Raw genomic sequence first — 18,455 nt, forward strand, 5'->3', positions numbered from 1 at the left:
TATAAAACTATTATAATTATCTTATATAAAAATTAGTTCATTTTATTTTAAAGATTTAAATATTAAAAGTAATAAATAAAACATTATTAATCTTTCTATAATTTTGAGAATTAGTTGCCATGAATTGTTATTTGTAATTTTCTTTAGATTATATGGCAAATGATGTTAAATGATTTTAGACTTACCTTAAATTTTTAGATCTAATTTAAATAAATAAAAATTAAAAACAATCGACCAATCAAACTATAACGATTTCTTGAAACTTCACCTATGAGCAATATGTCACCAGAATTCATTAAAGTGACTTCTCATTTAATATATAGGGAGATGTACCATTTGCGTATGATATTCACATTAAAAAGGCCATTTTACTTGTTCAACGCGACCAGCGGTACATTCGCTTACATTTTCAATAATTGAACGTAAATTTCAAAATTAAAATATCATATATTTTCTAAGACCTATTAAATAAAGTTTCATACACATATGATTTATGATCATTTATACCTTGTAATAAAAATATATTTAAATCATTGATCACTAAAATTTTTATGTGAGACTTTTAACAGTTTTATTAATTTATAGTTGTTTAAAAAATCAAAATATAACATATACGAAAATGTAAATTTTAATTATATGATTATTTAATTTATTTTTAATATTATTTTTAATGTTAGAGGATAAACAAATTGTTATCAATTTTAATATTTAAATAATTAATTGTCATATATATAAATATATATTGATCACATTAAACAACTGTATATTATCTATTTAAAGAAAAAAATTAGATTATTTTCATCATTCGTATGAAAAAAAAAAGATTATACATATTCCATAATCAACACTAAACCATAAATTGCCGATATGTTCCAATATTGAACCAAACGATACATCTAATTGTTAATAATCGCTTGCAAACCAATAATTTATATGCTTCGCAACTAATTTTAGTGTTTCATTAAAATGTATACATCGTGGATGATTGTGTACATAGTACACTATATCAATTTTTTAAAAACTTGCTTTTCATATGATTGCGTATACAATCTTATAAATGTTAGACATAGGTTTATCATAAATGTCGATTGTTTTAATCATGGACTGTTGACTGCTTTAATGTAATGTTACTAAATCTCTCTAGAAGAAAATATTAGACTAAAGTTTGTTCAAATCCTTTGTAATTGTGCATCAATTAAGAATACATTTAGGAATTATATTTCAGTAAGTTATTTTGTAATTAATATAAATTGAGATTACAACTTTTTAAAAGATCTTCAAATAATATATAGAGATAACATTGATGTTTTAAATATCTTTTGTTTTATTATAGCCAAATTTTATAAAAAAATAAGTAATTTTTGCTTAATAACTAAATAAATGCATACTTATTATTAAAAATACATTAAATTTACACCCAAAAAATACATTAAATCTTCTTCATGATCAATAAAAAATCTTCTTTTTCTTTTACAAGGATTTATCAGCTTGGATTGTGGGCTATCCGCTAATGATCCTCCTTATACCGATCCATCTAATAAATTAACATTCTCCTCGGACGCCAAATTTGTTGAGGGTGGGAAAAGTGGTACAATCCAGAAACATTTGGAGTCGACCTATTACAAGGCGTATACAACTCTAAGATACTTTCCCGATGGGATACGACACTGCTATAGCCTAAATGTCACGCAAGACATTCGCTATTTGGTCAGAGCTTCATTCGTCTATGGAAACTACGATGGTATGGACAGTCATCCAAACTTCGATCTGTATATAGGCAGGACATGGTGGGAGACAATATCTAATCGTTTTGAAGACCCTAATAACAATTGGTCATCACAGAAGTCATTGGACAAAGAATATACTACATCTACAGAAGTCATTCACACCACATGGTCAAACACTTTGCAAGTTTGTCTTGTTAAGACAGACAAAACAGTGCCATTCATTTCAGCCTTAGAACTTCGGCCATTGAGTAATAATGTTTATGCTTCTCGAAGCGGTTCCCTGAAGAGAATGGCTCGAGTGTATTTTAGCAATTCTAGTCATGCTATACGGTAAGTTTTCTGCCTATATGATAGATTTGTATGTAAGATAGACGTATTTATCCTATTAGTTATCTTGAGTAGGAGATTTGGATTAACAAATACTTCCTCTGTGTTAAAATATTTGATGTTTAGGTGAAAATACAAATAATTTTAATTACACTATAAATAAAATTGATTAAACAGTTTTAATAAGAATAAAGGTTATCTAGAAAATTAAAAATATCTTATATTCTGAAACATCGAAAATCTAGTAAACATCTAAACTATTACAACTGAAGCACAAAAAAGAAATAACCCTTACTTTTGCTCAATAATTACAAGTGAATGCCATTCTATTTTTAATTAACAAAAAAATTACAAAAAATAATATATAGAACTTTCCTTAAAAAACTCAAATGAGTTTCCCAATATTTAGCTATTACATCAAATTAAAAAATTGCAATCTTTCATTTCCTTAAAAAAATATTTCAACCTGTGTGCAGATAAGGATCATTGAAAATGTAAAGTGAGGATAATTTGGATAAAAGAAAACTTATTATTTAATGAATTCGTTTTTTATAATAGCAATTAAAAAATGTTCCTTTGGTTACATTATATATGTAAATGTAAAGCACTTCTGAAATACGAAAATCCATACTAAAATCATATATTAAAACCAAAATCATATGTTAATGTAACTTATGTTTACTAATCTAAATATAAAAATCCATAAATCATATCGTAAATTTAAATTATTTTTAATAATAAAAACACAAAAATCCATACTAAAATCATATAGTATAAATTATTTAGCATTTCAAAAATTTATATGTAATAGTTACAAGCAAATATTCAATTATTATTAATCTACTCCTTATAAACTTACGTGGTAAATATCTAAACTATTAAAAAGGAAGTACAAGTACTTATCCCTTAGTTTTCTACAAAAATTTTAAGAGATTGCCACTAGGTTTAAATGGGTTTTTATTTCTTTAATTAAAATGTTTGGTTAATTTAATTATCTATACTATTAAAGTACAAGCACATTTGGATTTTTACTATGTTTACCCCTATTAAAGAAGTTTTCTTTTGTATTTATTAATGACATTTTGGACATTTTGCATTGGTTTCTTTTTTAATTGTTTTTGGTTTGTCATTAACCACCGGTTTCCTAATTCAATTTTGGTATGTGATTATTCCGTGTTTGATACTGCATCATTTTAATATTTTTCTAACCGGACATGTTTGAAACTGCATCGTTTTTTCTCAAACTATTTAATGGTTTGGTTTTAAACCGCTTTTTCCTAAATATAATCCCAACTATCTAACAAAAATTATTTATAAAAAATAAAAATTGTTTATTGGTTCAACCAGTGGTTCAACCGGTAACTGGATTTCGATTTTAGTAGTTTTTATTGGATTTTTAATTTTTTTTTTCAAACCCGAACTGAATTTATCTTTGATCAACCGGTAATCCGTTCAACCGCAGGTCTCCGATCAAAACTATAAAACTGTTATATTGATTTATATTTAAAATATCTAATTCAAAATTAAAAACCTAAAAATACATGTATAATATAGTTTTACCGAACATAAATCTCGATATAAATACATATATGAGACGGATTATATAAATACATATACAAGACGGATTATATAAATGTGATTATATAAAATTTTCACCAAACATAAACCCGCGCTTTGAAAGCGCGGGTCAAAATCTAGTAACCCATTATGAGGTCTTACTTGGCTATCACACGTGATGAATTTTGTTCCAGTTAGTAATTAATTTTATTTTTCAGATATTTTTTTGTCAAATTTTATTTTTCAGATATAAATTGCCAATATAGCTAACATTAACAATATAGAAAATCAACGTATTGGTAATTATTTGAAAATAAATGAACCTTAATCTATACTATTAAAAGGGAAACAGTCTTGAAAAGTCGACTTATGCAAGTTGTTTTGGACCCTTTCATTTAACTAATTATTTGTTTGGTTTACCCCCATATATCCTAACAACACGTGATATATATATATCATGGTTCTAATGTTTCCTGTTTTCACTCTAACCATAAAATGGGTTACACTAATTTAATTATATTTTCTCTATATTTAAACCATTTAAAACAATTCGTAGCCCCTTTAATCAATTTGCTAACGATACAAAGTTGTTTGGTTGACTAACCCACAAACCAAAACAATATCATTCATATGCCATCGACCTCTAAACCAATTAATACACATTTTGAAACTTATTTAAAAGAATATATATCATACATAATATTATACTATATCATCTTACATTATATAGTCCAAATATTAACAAATTCAAATTTAATAAAAACACTTTAGCAACCACCAGTTAAAAAAAAATTATATATCTGTATATATATACTATTAAAGCATATGAATGTTTATGAATCTGCCCCTGAAATTTTTAAGTAATTACAAAAATTGTCTACACCTTTTTTCCAACATTATTTGTAATCAATCAAAAGTCATTATTTTGCAATTACATTAAAGATTATTTAATATAATTAAGTTTTTAGTCTTTTGAAAAATTTGTTTCCTAAATGTTTGCACCATATCTTTCAAAAAAATCTTTCACATTATTAATTATTTGAAAGCATTTATTCAATGAAAACTCAAAATAAAATAAATTTGAAATAACAAATGATTAAATCAACAAATAAAATCATAATACTGGTCTGGATTTTCTCAACTCCTTAAAAATAGTTTTATTTAAAATAAAAAACTAAATCACATAAACTAAATTTAATAAAATTATAGAAAATATTTTAAAACGCACAAATGAATTTTTCAATACAAAGTGTTGAAGATATAAAATATTTTATTTAAATTAAAAAAATCTGAGTAAAATAAGTTTAACTTCGTTTAAATAAATAAAATCATATTACGGGTTAGAATTATTTAAAGTTTTCTAAAATTTGGTCCTATTGAAAATAACAAAAATAAGTCATATAAGTAAATTTAAGATAAATTTCATAAAAAACTAAAAAAATATATAATTTATCAAAAATCATAATTTTTGTTACGTAAAATAAATTTTCAACAAAAAATATACCCGTCCTTTTTAAGGGCGGGTCAAAATCTAGTCTATATTATTAAAATAGAAGTACACTTTGAAAATGCCCCTAAGTTTTTGAAGTTATTTACATTTGAATGCCACTGAAGTAATAAATTAACTTTCCTTAATTATAGTTGTCTTTTCTGATTTATAAATACACTTTCCTTAATTATAGTTGTCTTTATTGAACCTCTATTTAAGTATGTTTGTCTTTTTTTCTATTTAAATAATTGATTTAAGAATTTAATATATTTTCTTAATTTAAATAATAGATCTTCTTAATCAAATCTTTACGATAATAGATTTTGCCAATATACTTCGTTTTAACATATTAAATATTTTTTTAATATTTATTAGTATAAATAATAAAATAAAAATCACACATCATAATCAATTTATATAACATATAAATAAAATATAAAATAATTAATCTATATATTATTTGTATAGTGGTTTCAAGTTTAATTAGTTATAGATATTGGATTTGTTTATATGATACAGTGTGATATGATAGACGATCAAAATCACAAAATACAATTATTCAACGTAATAAATAAAATTGTTATGTTTTAAAATGTTCTATTGATAATTATGTAATACATTTTAATTTACATATATATATATATATATATATATATATATGTATATTATACCATTAGTACAAATAAAAGATTTAAAATGAAAGCAAATATCTATACGGTCACGGATCAAGTTCTAGAAATAAACAACAACAACGTTAAATTATTTTTCTTGAACAAATTTATTTTGATAAAAATTATAGTTCTAAATATGTTTATATATTTTATGTATTTATAAATTTATTTTATTTGGGATGCTAAGATTTAAGAATTGGAAAAAAATGTGATTCACTTCTATATTATTTTAATTAAAAATTTAATATTTTATATAATAATATTTTATTAACTTTTTAATTTTAATTTTTATTATAACTGCAAAAGTTAATTTTCAATCTGGATTTATGTGTAAATATTAAAAATTCATCATTTAATATAAGCAAAAAACTAAAAACAGAAAATAAATACCCGCCCGGTCGGGCGGGTCAAGGTCTAGTATAATCTATTAAAACTGAAGTACAAATTTGAATTAGCCCTAAGTATTCCTCAATAATTACAATTATATGCCATTGAGTTAATTAACCTAATAAATATTATTTATTTTGGAAGTAACTGATATAATCAATGTCATTATTGCTTGAGTTCGAATTAATACTAGCTAGATTTTAGCTTCCAAATCTAAACCAATTAATATATAGCTATATACTAATATTACGAAAACCAAAATCTATTATTGGTAAGCCTTTGAATATAAATGAGCATTAACTATCTTAACAAAATATTCCTAAAAAGTAGACAATCAATTATTTATCTAAATAATTCCTAAAATATGTAATTTGGTGTTTGAAATTGTGTTTTGTATTGTATTTTTCATATATATATTGAAAACATCTTTTATAATGGAAAATATTTTAGTAAAATCAATTTTTGAATATATGTATTTTTGAATCAATTTTTGATATAAATTAATTTTAAATTATTATTTTGATATGAAAGATGTATATAAAATTTTAATTATTTTATTATTATTTCCAAATAGCATTATATTTCTTTTTCATACTGTTTTTCATGTTTCCAAACAATTCCCAAAATTACTTATGTTTTGATAATATAGATAAGATAGATATAATTTTATTTTTCATCAAGGTAGATATTATTTATTAGTTGATTTCGGAAAAAAATAATTTAAAACATAAAATTAGCTTATTCTCTAATTTTGCCTCATGCATATATGTTTACATAAAAGTGTATTAGGTGAATCACAATATATCTAAAGTCTAAACTATATAAAATTTAAATATTAATAATACAATAATAATATTAAATAAAATTTAAACAAACAAAACAAAAATAATTAAATACTAAATTGTATTACTAATCATTTATGTATATCTAAAACAACTACTTTTATTATCATATAAATAGAAAAAGAAACAAAAGGACAACTTAGTGTTTCCTAGATGAAATGCAATAGTTCAACTAATTCTGAGTTTGAAGTTTTCGGTGTTAAAAAAATATACAGAAAAAAACAAAACAACATACAATTAAAATAAAAATCCAACTACAAACACCGTTGATTATTCTAGACAATATTTTGACTGTTAAGACAATAAACAAAAATAATGTCAATCAAGTTTGCTATAATATTAGTGTGTTAAAATATAAGTTAAACAAATATTTAATATTGGATATTATAAACATTAAATAAAAACCCGTGCCGACGCACGGGTCAAAATCTAGTTGAAGTTTCATTTTGTAGATGCCTTTTTTTATTCCTTAAATTATTGAGTTCTGGCTAATAGGAGTCATTGTCAGGTATCCTGACGATGTCCATGATCGTCCGTGGTCTGCATTCTCTAGTGAGGACTTGAAGATAATAAACAACAACACTGGCATTACAGAAAGTTCTAATCCTTACGACCTGCCGCTAGCCGCAATTATGACGGCTGCCATACCAACTAATGCCAGTTCACCTTTGAGCATTACCTGGACTACAAATTCAACAGACCAGTTCCACGTCTACCTTCACTTTCTTGAACTACTAGCTTTGCGAGCCAACGAAAGTAGGATGTTTGACATTGTGGTTAACGGAGACATTACTTCATCAGCTTACAGTCCTTCGGATTCAATAGTAGATACAGTATCCAACAAAGTACCTTTAAACTGCAATAATTCAGAATGCAGCTTGGAACTGAGAAAAACTGACGATTCAACTCTTCCACCTCTACTTAGCGCCATAGAGATTTTCACGGTACTTAAGATTTTAGAATCAGCAACATATGAAGATGACGGTAAGCCAAATAGCTTTTATATTATGTTTAATATCAGACTCCTTTTATTTATTTATTTACATCATATGCTGGTTCCTGTCATTTGTTGAATTCTATTTCAGTTATTGCGTTTGAGACGATCCTAGCTGCTTATGCATTAAGCAACGGGAGTGGAGATCCATGCGTCCCTAAACCATCCCAATATCTCAAATGCAGTAACAACACTGATTCGTCTGTACCACTGAGAATCATTTCCTTGTACGTCTACTCTTTCACACTACCCATTAAATATTAAACTTATGAGTATCTACACGGTCCTATTAAGATATATCTTGAGCTTGAAGCGAGTTTCTCATTGTGCAACCAGAAATTTATCCTCAATTGGACTATCCGGTGTCATATCACCTACCATTCAAAATCTAACCGATCTTAAAGTGCTGTAAGTATCGTCTCTCCTATGTGTGTTTACTATGACAAAAATGTACATGTTGAAACGTGATTCAAACATGGAATCAATGGGAAATTGGGAATGTGAATAAGGTACTATATTTTATTTCTTGGTTTATTGCTTAGTCAATTTGGGGGTTAAAACTGCGCCTAACTATAAAGAATAACTAGATTTTGACCCGCGCTTCGAAAGCGCGGATATTATTTTTCACTTTTATAAAATATATTATTTGTTTGTAATTATTGAATTTATTTATTTTAATAAAATTTTCTTTATAATAAATTCGACACATAGAGTGTCTCTGATAAACTATGTATTTCTTTAGTTTTGTTTTATTCGCTCTTTAATCAACATATTTATTTGACTTGTTGTTAAAATAAATGATTATAGACTTTGAGCTCTGCACCTCCGCGGATGTATATTTTAAAAATATGATGATATTTGTTTTTCATGTAATTATTAGGGTTTGGCAAAATGAATCCGAGGAACAGAACTGATATCAATTCGTAAATATAGTACCAAACCTAAACATAAATTGATTAAATATTCGAATTATTCAAAATTTTGTTAGTTAGAGAACCGAATTAGATCTGAACCGAAGTATTCGTGTACCTGAATTTATCTAAAAATAGATTTATATACTTATATATTAATTATTTTTATATTTAACGTATATAAAACATCAAGAATGATACTTTTAAATTGGTTTAAAATACTTGAAAATATATATAGATAGTCAAAAACAAATATCTGAAATAGTTAAAGTATACTCAAATCACCAAAAATACTTAAAATAATTATTGATTTCGTATCCAAAATTTTAAATCAAACCAATTGATATGTTAAGTTTAGGTATTCTGACAGATGTTATTTAAATTTATAGGTAATATATTACTTTATTTATAGATTTTGAGAAATTTAAAATATATAGTGATTTAAAACTTTAAAAATAATTTAAATAGGTTATCCAAACTCAAACCAAACCCGCAAAGATCCGAAACAAACTCAAACAAAAATTTAGAAACATCCTAATAGGACTGAAATCTTTGACCCCAAAAACCCGAAACGCAAACCGATCAGAACCAAACCCGTATGGATGTCTGAAAACCCATCCTTAGTCATTATTATATATCGTATAATTTCATCATATAATTAATCGTATTTTATATGTACCATCATATAAGTAATCATATAATTAATAATATTTAATACGTATCATCATATAAATAATTACATATATTATATTTTAAAAACTTAATATGAAATATAAAAACCATAATTTGAGTTGGTATTTCAAATTGGGTTTTGTATTGTATTTTTCTTATATATATTGACAACATTCTTTTATAATGGACTTAATAACTTAAGCCCATTAATTTTTCTGTTTAATACTACTATCTTTGTTTCCAAACAAATTTTTTTTTTTTTAAAAGACTACAATCCATGTTTCCAAACATACCAAAATTTTTAAAAACTCTTATCCAAGTATCCAAACACACCGAAATTGTACTTCAGCTTTAATAAGATAGATGAGTAGGGGGTTAATGAATTCATTTTCATATATGCTTGTCTTTTAGTGCTAATCATCTAAAAAGATCATCAGAGAATAAAAAATATTATTCAGTAAAGTCATCTTCTCTATTTTATGTATGTTCTCTGTTCAAATAGACTTTGTCTCTTTCCAACAAACTGTTCTATCATAGTATATTTCTGCTATTGTTAGGGACTTGTCACGTAACAAGTTGACCGGAGGACTTCCCGATTTTCTATCCAACATGGTAGCCTTGTCATTCATGTAAGTGATCACTCAAAAACATGTATACGCCATTTTCTTCTAGATATCCTGCTAATCTTGACGGGATTCTCCTCTTCCATAACAGAGACTTAAGCTATAATAGTTTAAGTGGTCCAGTTTCGCAAGCTCTTCTTAATAGTCAAAAGGAAAGAGGACTGGTCTTAAAGTAAAGTTCTCTTGTAACTTCTTACTGATTCCTTAATCTAACCAAATTATGTATTGTGTTATAAGTAAATGATGAAAAGATTATGTTATGTAGGCTTCAGGGAAACCCAAAACTTAATGTGAATACTACATCTAAAAAGGAATTTCCAGTAGCAGTTGTAGCGTCAGTCGCTTCCGTTGCCATTGTCCTGGTAGTGCTTGTTGTGCTTTACATTTGCCTGGGAAAAAGGTGGTCAAAAAGAGAAGGTAGGGTTGTTGCAGCAAATTAATCAACCTAGGGACTTGATTAAAGTACCATAAAAATTACTTGTTGAATCATTTCTTGCAGCTCTACGCCCCGCAATCGAAACAACAAAGAGAAGGTTTACTTATTCAGAGGTTTTGGGAATGACAAATAATTTCCAGAAGATTCTTGGTGAAGGAGGTTTCGGGATCATCTATCACGGTTATCTGAACGATGTTGAGCAAGTAGCTGTTAAAGTATTATCTGAATCATCATCTCAAGGATATAAGCAGTTCAAGGCTGAGGTATCTTGAATATATCATCCTCAAAAATATGCCTACCGAGCGATCAATCTTATTAAATCACTCTCAATGGATTGTTAATTATGTTTTGCATTTGTTCAATATCGGTTGCTAGGTGGAACTTTTAATGAGAGTTCATCATAATAATTTAGTGAACCTTGCTGGATACTGTGATGAAAGAAATCATTTGGCATTGGTATACGAGTTCATGGAAAATAGAGACTTAAAAGAGCATCTCTCAGGTAAAAAAAAGTCTATCACCTATATACTTGTATGTATATATTGTTTCAGTGTTGATAAATGATAAAATGTCCTGGTGGATGCAGGAAAAGAAGGCTACTCATTCTTGGACTGGCCATCTAGACTACGAATAGCTGCAGAGGCTGCACTTGGTTTGTGTTTTTGTCAAAATCCATCTTAAAAGATCACACTCAAGATGTGTCCTTATTACCTTGAAGTCTTGACTTTCCACCAACTTTGTTAATAACTAATCATATTACTCTTAGGATTGGAATACTTGCATACCGGATGCAAACCACCTATGATTCATAGAGATGTCAAGAGCACAAATATATTGTTAAATGGAGACTTTCAGGCAAAACTTGGTGATTTTGGGCTTTCAAGATCTTTCCCTGTTGGGAGCGAAACTCATGTGTCGACAGTTGTTGTCGGAACTCCTGGATTCCTTGATCCAGAGTAAGCATTGTTTGTTTCATGTCATTGACTTCCTAGGCTTATCTTACTTCTTTAGTTATCACAAAATTTTACTAACCATATTATTGCAGATATTTCCAAACACAACGGTTGTCCGAGAAGAGTGATGTCTACAGTTTCGGTATTGTATTATTAGAAATCATCACAAACCAACTCGTCATCGATCCAACCCGCGAGAGGCCTCATATAGGAGAATGGGTGAAGTGTATGCTCTCTATAGGAGATATCGAAAGTATAATGGACCCAAACCTCAAAGGGAGTTATGACTCTAGCTCTGCCTGGAAAATTGTTGAACTGGCAATGTCCTGTACGATACCTTATTCAGAAAAAAGACCAAACATGGCTCAAATTGTTCATGAACTAAACGAGTGTCTAATACACGAGAACTTAAAAAGGGGAAGGACTCAAGATATGCGCTCAAAGAGTTATAGTGAAGTGAGCACAGCCACCCAAATGGCTCCTATGGCACGTTAACTTGTTTATGTTTAATCTCCATTCCATGCTTGTATCTTTTCTTTTCTTATTTTTCTCGTCCTTATTAGGGATTGCTCACAAACCCTAGTTTCATATTTGTTGTTGGGCAATTGTCCTAAATACACATTTTCTATGGCTTGTTGATAAGCTTGAAAGATTAGCTTAAGATATAAGCTATCCTAATCCTAATGTTGTTATGAAAGTCTATCATGTAATGGGATTAGGAAATATTGTAAGTGTTATCTTTAGTAGGTTTAGGAAGTTGTCTTAGCCTATATAAAGCATTGTAAGTTGTAAGGAATAATCACGGATTGTGTGATTGTTTGAGAGCTTAGTTTTGAGTGATTTTCTAAGCTATTGAAAGTGGTGAATAAGAAACCTTGTTTCTTATACTTGTGTTCTTGAGTTCTTGAGTTCTATAATTGGTATCAGAGCCATAAGGAAACTTGACCTTTGATTACGAGATCTAATATTCATCATGGGAGATATAAAAGAAGTGAAGAACGAAGTCGAGCTGAGCAACAAAGATGTCGGATCTTCAAACATCAAACTTCCGATGCTTAACGCTACTAACTATACTGTCTGGGCTATGAAGATGACAATTGTTCTCAAAGTTAATGATGTCTGGGAAACCATTGAAGATGGAAGCAAACATGTGAAGAAAAATTACATGGCTATAGCACTAATATTTCAATCTATTCCAGAAGCTCTAACCTTGCAAGTAGGTAATCTAGACACAGCTAAAGCTGTTTGGGAAGCAATAAAATCAAGGCATGTAGGAGCAGAACGAGTAAGGGAAGCACGCTTGAGCACTCTGATGACAGAATTTGAGAAACTTAAGATGAAGGAAGGAGACAGTATCGATAGCTTCGTGGGCAAGTTAACTGAAATCTCTTCAAAGTGTGCGTCACTTGGCGAGACTATAGATGAACCTAAACTTGTGAAACGTTTCTTAAAAGGTTTACCTAGAAAAAGGTATATCTTTATAGTTGCCTCCATTGAGCAGATGCTAAATCTTAATGAGACTAGCTTTGAAGACATAATCGGAAGGTTGAAAGCATATGAGGAAAGAATAAACGAAGAAGATGAAGAAGAACAGAGTGATGATCGAGGAAAACTTATGTACGCCAGTAATGAGCAATATCAAGAAAACTATGGAAGAGGAAGAGGACGTGGCACACGAGGAGTTTCAAGAGGAGGAAGAGGCCGAGGTCGAACTGGATATCATGCCCAAAGAGAGGCTTACAAACAGGGTCAGTACGGAGCAAAAGATAAAAGCCACATTACCTGTTTCTCTTGTGACAAAACTGGTCACTACGCCTCTGAGTGTCCCGATGCAAAACTGAAGTTACAAGAAACTGTGGAGAAGAAAGAAGATGATACACAAGTGGCAGATGATTTATTAATGCATGAGCTAGTATACTTGAATGAGAAGAAGGTGAAACCGAGTGTGTTCGAAAACGAAGAAGATATGGAAAACGTGTGGTACCTTGACAATGGAGCTAGTAACCACATGAGTGGAAATCGAAGATTGTTTCACGTATTGGATGACAATATCACAGGAGTAGTGCGCTTTGGGGATGACTCTCGGATCGATATAAGAGGAAAAGGATCAGTTAGGTTTATCTTAACTAATGGCGAGAAGAAAACTCTGACTAATGTGTATTACATACCTGGTTTGAGAAGCAACATTGTTAGCTTAGGCCAAGCTACAGAGAGTGGGTGCGAGATAAGGATGAAGGACGATATATTGACATTACTGGATAAGAAAGGAGCATTGATCATCAAAACGGCAAGAGCTAAGAACCGACTCTACAAAGTTGTGTTGCAGACTGATACGATTGACTGCTTACATGCTGAAACATCTAATGAATCATCAAGATGGCACGCTAGAATGGGTCATGTTAACTCTGAGACGATGAAGAGAATGATAAGTAAAGAGTTGGTCACTGGATTACCGAATATAACAGTAAAACATGAGACTTGTGTGTCGTGTTTGCTTGGGAAGCAATCAAGGAAACCTTTTCCTCAGACTACTTCTTTTCGAGCAACAAGACCCCTTGAACTAGTGCACGGTGATCTATGTGGCCCTATTACTCCTCGGACTGCAGGACAGAAACGATACGTGTTCGTACTAATCGACGACTTCTCTAGATACATGTGGACCATATTACTCACAGAGAAAAGTGAAGCTTTTATGAAGTTTAAAGCTTTCAAGGAAACTGCAGAACGAGAAACTCAAATGAAAATAAATGTCTTCCGATCAGACAGAGGAGGTGAATTCTGCTCTCACGAGTTTGATAACTACTGTAAGAAGCATGGGATTAATAGACACACGACAGCACCATACTCTCCACAACAAAACGGAGTTGTTGAGCGACGAAATCGTACTTTGCTCGAGATGACAAGAAGCCTTCTGAAACACATGGGAGTACCTAATGAGTTTTGGGGAGAAGCTGTTAGACACGCTACATATTTGATTAACCGGATTGCAACTAGATCTTTGCACGAACAGACTCCATACGAAACCTTAAGAAACAAGAAACCGAATGTTGCTCATCTTAAGGTATTTGGTTGTGTCTGTTATGCAAGAACAGAGGTGGCTGGAAGAAAGAAGCTTGATGACCGTTCAAGGATCCTTGTACACTTAGGAACCGAACCTGGTTCTAAAGCGTACCGGTTATTGGATCCTTTAACCAAGAAAATAGTTGTGAGTCGTGATGTGCAATTCGACGAGGAAAAACGATGGAACTGGAACGATAAAGATAACGCAAGACCAGAACAGAGTTCGTTTGACTTAATACCAGTAAAGGGTATTTACGATCAAACACGAGATGAAAGAGAGAATGAAGTAGTCGAAGTGGAAGCTTTGGATGACGAAGAAGACAACTCTGTTCTGGACGAAGAAGACGACTCTGTTTCAGAAACAGAGCAAGGTAACGTGAGAAGATCAACCCGAGTAAGCACAAAGCCCACTTATTTGGAGGATTATGTCTTGATAGCGGAAGTGGAGAGTGAGAGACTGCTCATGGTTATTAACAATGAACCATGGGACTATAGCGAAGCAAAGAGACACAAAGTATGGATAGATGCATGCGTAGAGGAGCTAAAGTCAATCGAGAAGAACAGAACATGGGAGCTAGTTGATTTGCCGAAAGGATTTAAAGCCATTGGACTCAAGTGGGTGTTCAAGGTTAAGAGGAATGCCGATGGAAGCATAAGCAAGTTCAAAGCACGTCTAGTAGCTAAAGGATATGTTCAAAGACACGGTATTGACTATGATGAAGTCTTCGCACCGGTAGCTCGTATCGAGACAATTCGTTTGATTATTGCTATTGCTGCATCAAGAGAATGGGAGATTCATCATCTCGATGTAAAGACTGCTTTCTTACATGGAGAACTGAGAGAAGAAGTGTACGTTTCACAGCCTGAAGGTTTTGAAGTCAAAGGAAAAGAGCATATGGTTTACAAATTGCATAAAGCGTTGTATGGTCTTAAACAAGCTCCGAGAGCATGGAATGTCAAGCTGAACCGAATCCTTCACGATCTTGGTTTCACTCGTTGCTACAAGGAGCCATCACTTTACCGAAAACAAGAGAAGAATGATCTTCTACTTGTATGTGTCTATGTCGATGACTTACTAGTTACAGGTTCGTCAATGCGATTGATCAAGGTGTTTAAGAATGAGATGGCACTAAAGTTCGAGATGAGCGATCTTGGAAGACTAACGTACTATCTAGGCATTGAGGTTTGTCAAACAAACAAAGGTATCGTGCTGTCTCAAGATGGCTATGCTAGGAAGATACTCGAAGAAGTTGGAATGCAGAACTGCAACTCTACTCTCATACCGATGGAAGTAAACACGAAGCTTGGAAAGTCACCAGAGGAGAAAACTATTGATGAAACAGAGTATAGAAGAACCATCGGCTGTCTCAGATATCTGCTACACACGAGGCCAGATCTATCATATGCAGTGGGAGTGTTGAGCAGATACATGAAAGAGCCTAAGGAGTCTCATGGAGCCGCACTTAAAGTCGTACTAAGATACTTGAAAGGGTCTACTTCTCTTGGTCTATGTTTTGCGAAACAAGAAGAACAGAAACTGATTGGTTTTAGTGATAGTTCTCATAACGTGGATGTTGATGATGGCAAGAGCACAACAGGGCACATTTTTTATTTCGGAAACAGCCCTATAACGTGGTGTTCTCAGAAGCAAGAGATTGTGGCGTTGAGTTCTTGTGAAGCAGAGTTTATGGCTGCTACTGAAGCTGCTAAACAGGCTATCTGGCTCCAAGAACTCTTAAGTGAGGTTATGGGAGATGAATGCACGAAGGTTGTGTTACGAGTAGACAACAAATCCGCAATTGCCTTATCTAAAAATCCGGTGTTCCATGGTCGAAGTAAGCACATCCACCGAAGGTTTCATTTTATTAGAGAGTGCATTGAAAACGAGCAAATAGAAGTAGAGTATGTTTCAGGCAATGAGCAGAGAGCCGACATTCTCACTAAGTCTCTTAGTCGAGTTCGGTTCAAGGAGTTAAGAGAGTTGATTGGAGTGCAAGTGGTATGTGAAGAATATGTCAAGCTTAAGAGGGAGAATGTTGATAAGCTTGAAAGATTAGCTTAAGATATAAGCTATCCTAATCCTAATGTTGTTATGAAAGTCTATCATGTAATGGGATTAGGAAATATTGTAAGTGTTATCTTTAGTAGGTTTAGGAAGTTGTCTTAGCCTATATAAAGCATTGTAAGTTGTAAGGAATAATCACGGATTGTGTGATTGTTTGAGAGCTTAGTTTTGAGTGATTTTCTAAGCTATTGAAAGTGGTGAATAAGAAACCTTGTTTCTTATACTTGTGTTCTTGAGTTCTTGAGTTCTATAGCTTTGTCGTAAAAATAGCACACCAATAAAATGACCAAAATGTTTTATTTAAGAGGTCAAAAAACATTTTATACTCTAAATACAGTATATGAAAAAATAAAAATAAATTAAAAAAGATAAAAATAATATTTTTATAGTTTTATATTATATGTTTTTAGATTCGAATTTTTTCAAATTTTTTTATTTTTGGAAATTTTTGGATTTTTTGAATTTTTTTTTCAAATTTTCTTTTTATAATTCGAAAATAAATTTTTGAAACTATTTTCATATTTTTATTTTTAAACTTTTAGTATTTATTTTTATTTTATAAATTTTTAAAACTTAATCCCAAAACCTCCCTTAACTCTAAACTTAAAGTTTGAATTAGTTAATCCTATGAGTATAAATGTAAATTAATCCCTTTAATGAAACACTAGATTTTGACCCGCACAACCGTGCGGGTATTTATTTTCATGTTTATATATATATTTGGTTTATTTAATTAGTATATATTTTAAGATTATTCATGTATTTAAATGTTTAAATCACTACTTCAACTACAATAATTGTATAGTATTCATGCTGTTAATTAACTAACTATTTCAAATGATCACATATAATTTATATATACATATATGTTGCTTCTTATTATGTATGTATTTTATATTTAATTTATTATGATCCCGGTCCATAATTCAAAGTGCTAGATTTTCTTGAAAAATTTGTTTTGTTATTCAGTTTATATGATAAATTATTGTATATATAAAAGTTTAAGAAAAGTTAACTTTTTATACATGTATTATATAGTTTATTAATGTTAAACCATTCTACCAACATATTTTATTTTTAGAATAAATGTTTTTTATTTATGAAATAAAATATACTAACTTATCAATTTAAAATATATTTTTTTGAACTGAGAATTAAAATAATTTTATCATATTTAGTTAAATATAGTAGTTTAGTTTAAAATGTTAGATTTGTTAGAAATGACATACTTCAGAATTGTTTTGTATTTAATTTACTATAATCCCGACACGCAATTCAAAGTGCTATATTTCTTTTAGTAATTTTTTTGTTTATTCAGTTTATATAATAGATTATTGTATATATAAAATTTTAAGATAAGTTAATGTTTATACATGTTATATAATTAAACAGAAACGGATATTGCTTTCCAACCAAATCTTTTTAAAATCTTTGTAAAATGTATTTTTGGAAAGTAATCATTTTAAGTGGCTATTATTATCATTACAATATTTATATAATTTTATTTTTTTATTTATAAATCAAAACTAAATTAAATTGAAATTTCTGATTATATTTTATGACAACTAAAATTGAAATTAATCAGTTTTCGAAAATAAATTGAAAAGATTGTGAAAAAATTCTTTAAAGATTTTGTTAGAATTTTCTTAAACTAATATTTATTTTTATTTTAAATAAAAATGAAGATACTAAATAATATTATAGTTAAGTTATGTGTATTTATAATCCTATAAATAATGGT

The 18,455-nt window shown here is 29.7% G+C and overlaps 2 protein-coding genes across 2 annotated transcripts; both read left to right on the plus strand.

Annotated features, from left to right (window-relative positions):
- Window positions 1–327: 327 nt before the first annotated feature.
- On the plus strand, window positions 328–10,640 carry LOC130498963 (probable LRR receptor-like serine/threonine-protein kinase At1g07560). Its single transcript, XM_056992827.1, has 8 exons — window positions 328–391; window positions 1,478–2,057; window positions 7,509–7,984; window positions 8,086–8,221; window positions 8,331–8,402; window positions 10,135–10,206; window positions 10,250–10,372; window positions 10,466–10,640. The coding sequence occupies exons 1-8, from the start codon at window positions 328–330 to the stop codon at window positions 10,638–10,640; spliced, it is 1,698 nt and encodes a 565-aa protein (XP_056848807.1).
- A 118-nt stretch (window positions 10,641–10,758) lies between these two features.
- LOC108833732 (receptor-like protein kinase At3g21340) lies at window positions 10,759–12,084 on the plus strand. Its single transcript, XM_018607140.1, has 5 exons — window positions 10,759–10,851; window positions 11,012–11,138; window positions 11,223–11,288; window positions 11,403–11,592; window positions 11,682–12,084. Exons 1-5 carry the CDS (start codon window positions 10,759–10,761, stop codon window positions 12,082–12,084), a joined length of 879 nt encoding a protein of 292 aa, XP_018462642.1.
- The last annotated feature ends 6,371 nt before the right edge of the window (window positions 12,085–18,455 follow it).

This window comes from Raphanus sativus, chromosome 8 (assembly GCF_000801105.2).
Source record: "Raphanus sativus cultivar WK10039 chromosome 8, ASM80110v3, whole genome shotgun sequence".
NCBI lineage: Eukaryota > Viridiplantae > Streptophyta > Magnoliopsida > Brassicales > Brassicaceae > Raphanus > Raphanus sativus.

Coding starts and splice junctions, on each gene's coding strand:
- LOC130498963 (XM_056992827.1), top strand. CDS start 328: ATGTACCATTTGCGTATGATATTCACATTAAAAAGGCCATTTTACTTG. Junction 7,985..8,085: donor AGCAACATATGAAGATGACG/GTAAGCCAAATA, acceptor ATTCTATTTCAG/TTATTGCGTTTGAGACGATC. Junction 8,403..10,134: donor CTAACCGATCTTAAAGTGCT/GTAAGTATCGTC, acceptor TGCTATTGTTAG/GGACTTGTCACGTAACAAGT.
- LOC108833732 (XM_018607140.1), top strand. CDS start 10,759: ATGACAAATAATTTCCAGAAGATTCTTGGTGAAGGAGGTTTCGGGATC. Junction 10,852..11,011: donor TTGAGCAAGTAGCTGTTAAA/GTATTATCTGAA, acceptor ATCGGTTGCTAG/GTGGAACTTTTAATGAGAGT. Junction 11,139..11,222: donor CTTAAAAGAGCATCTCTCAG/GTAAAAAAAAGT, acceptor TGGTGGATGCAG/GAAAAGAAGGCTACTCATTC.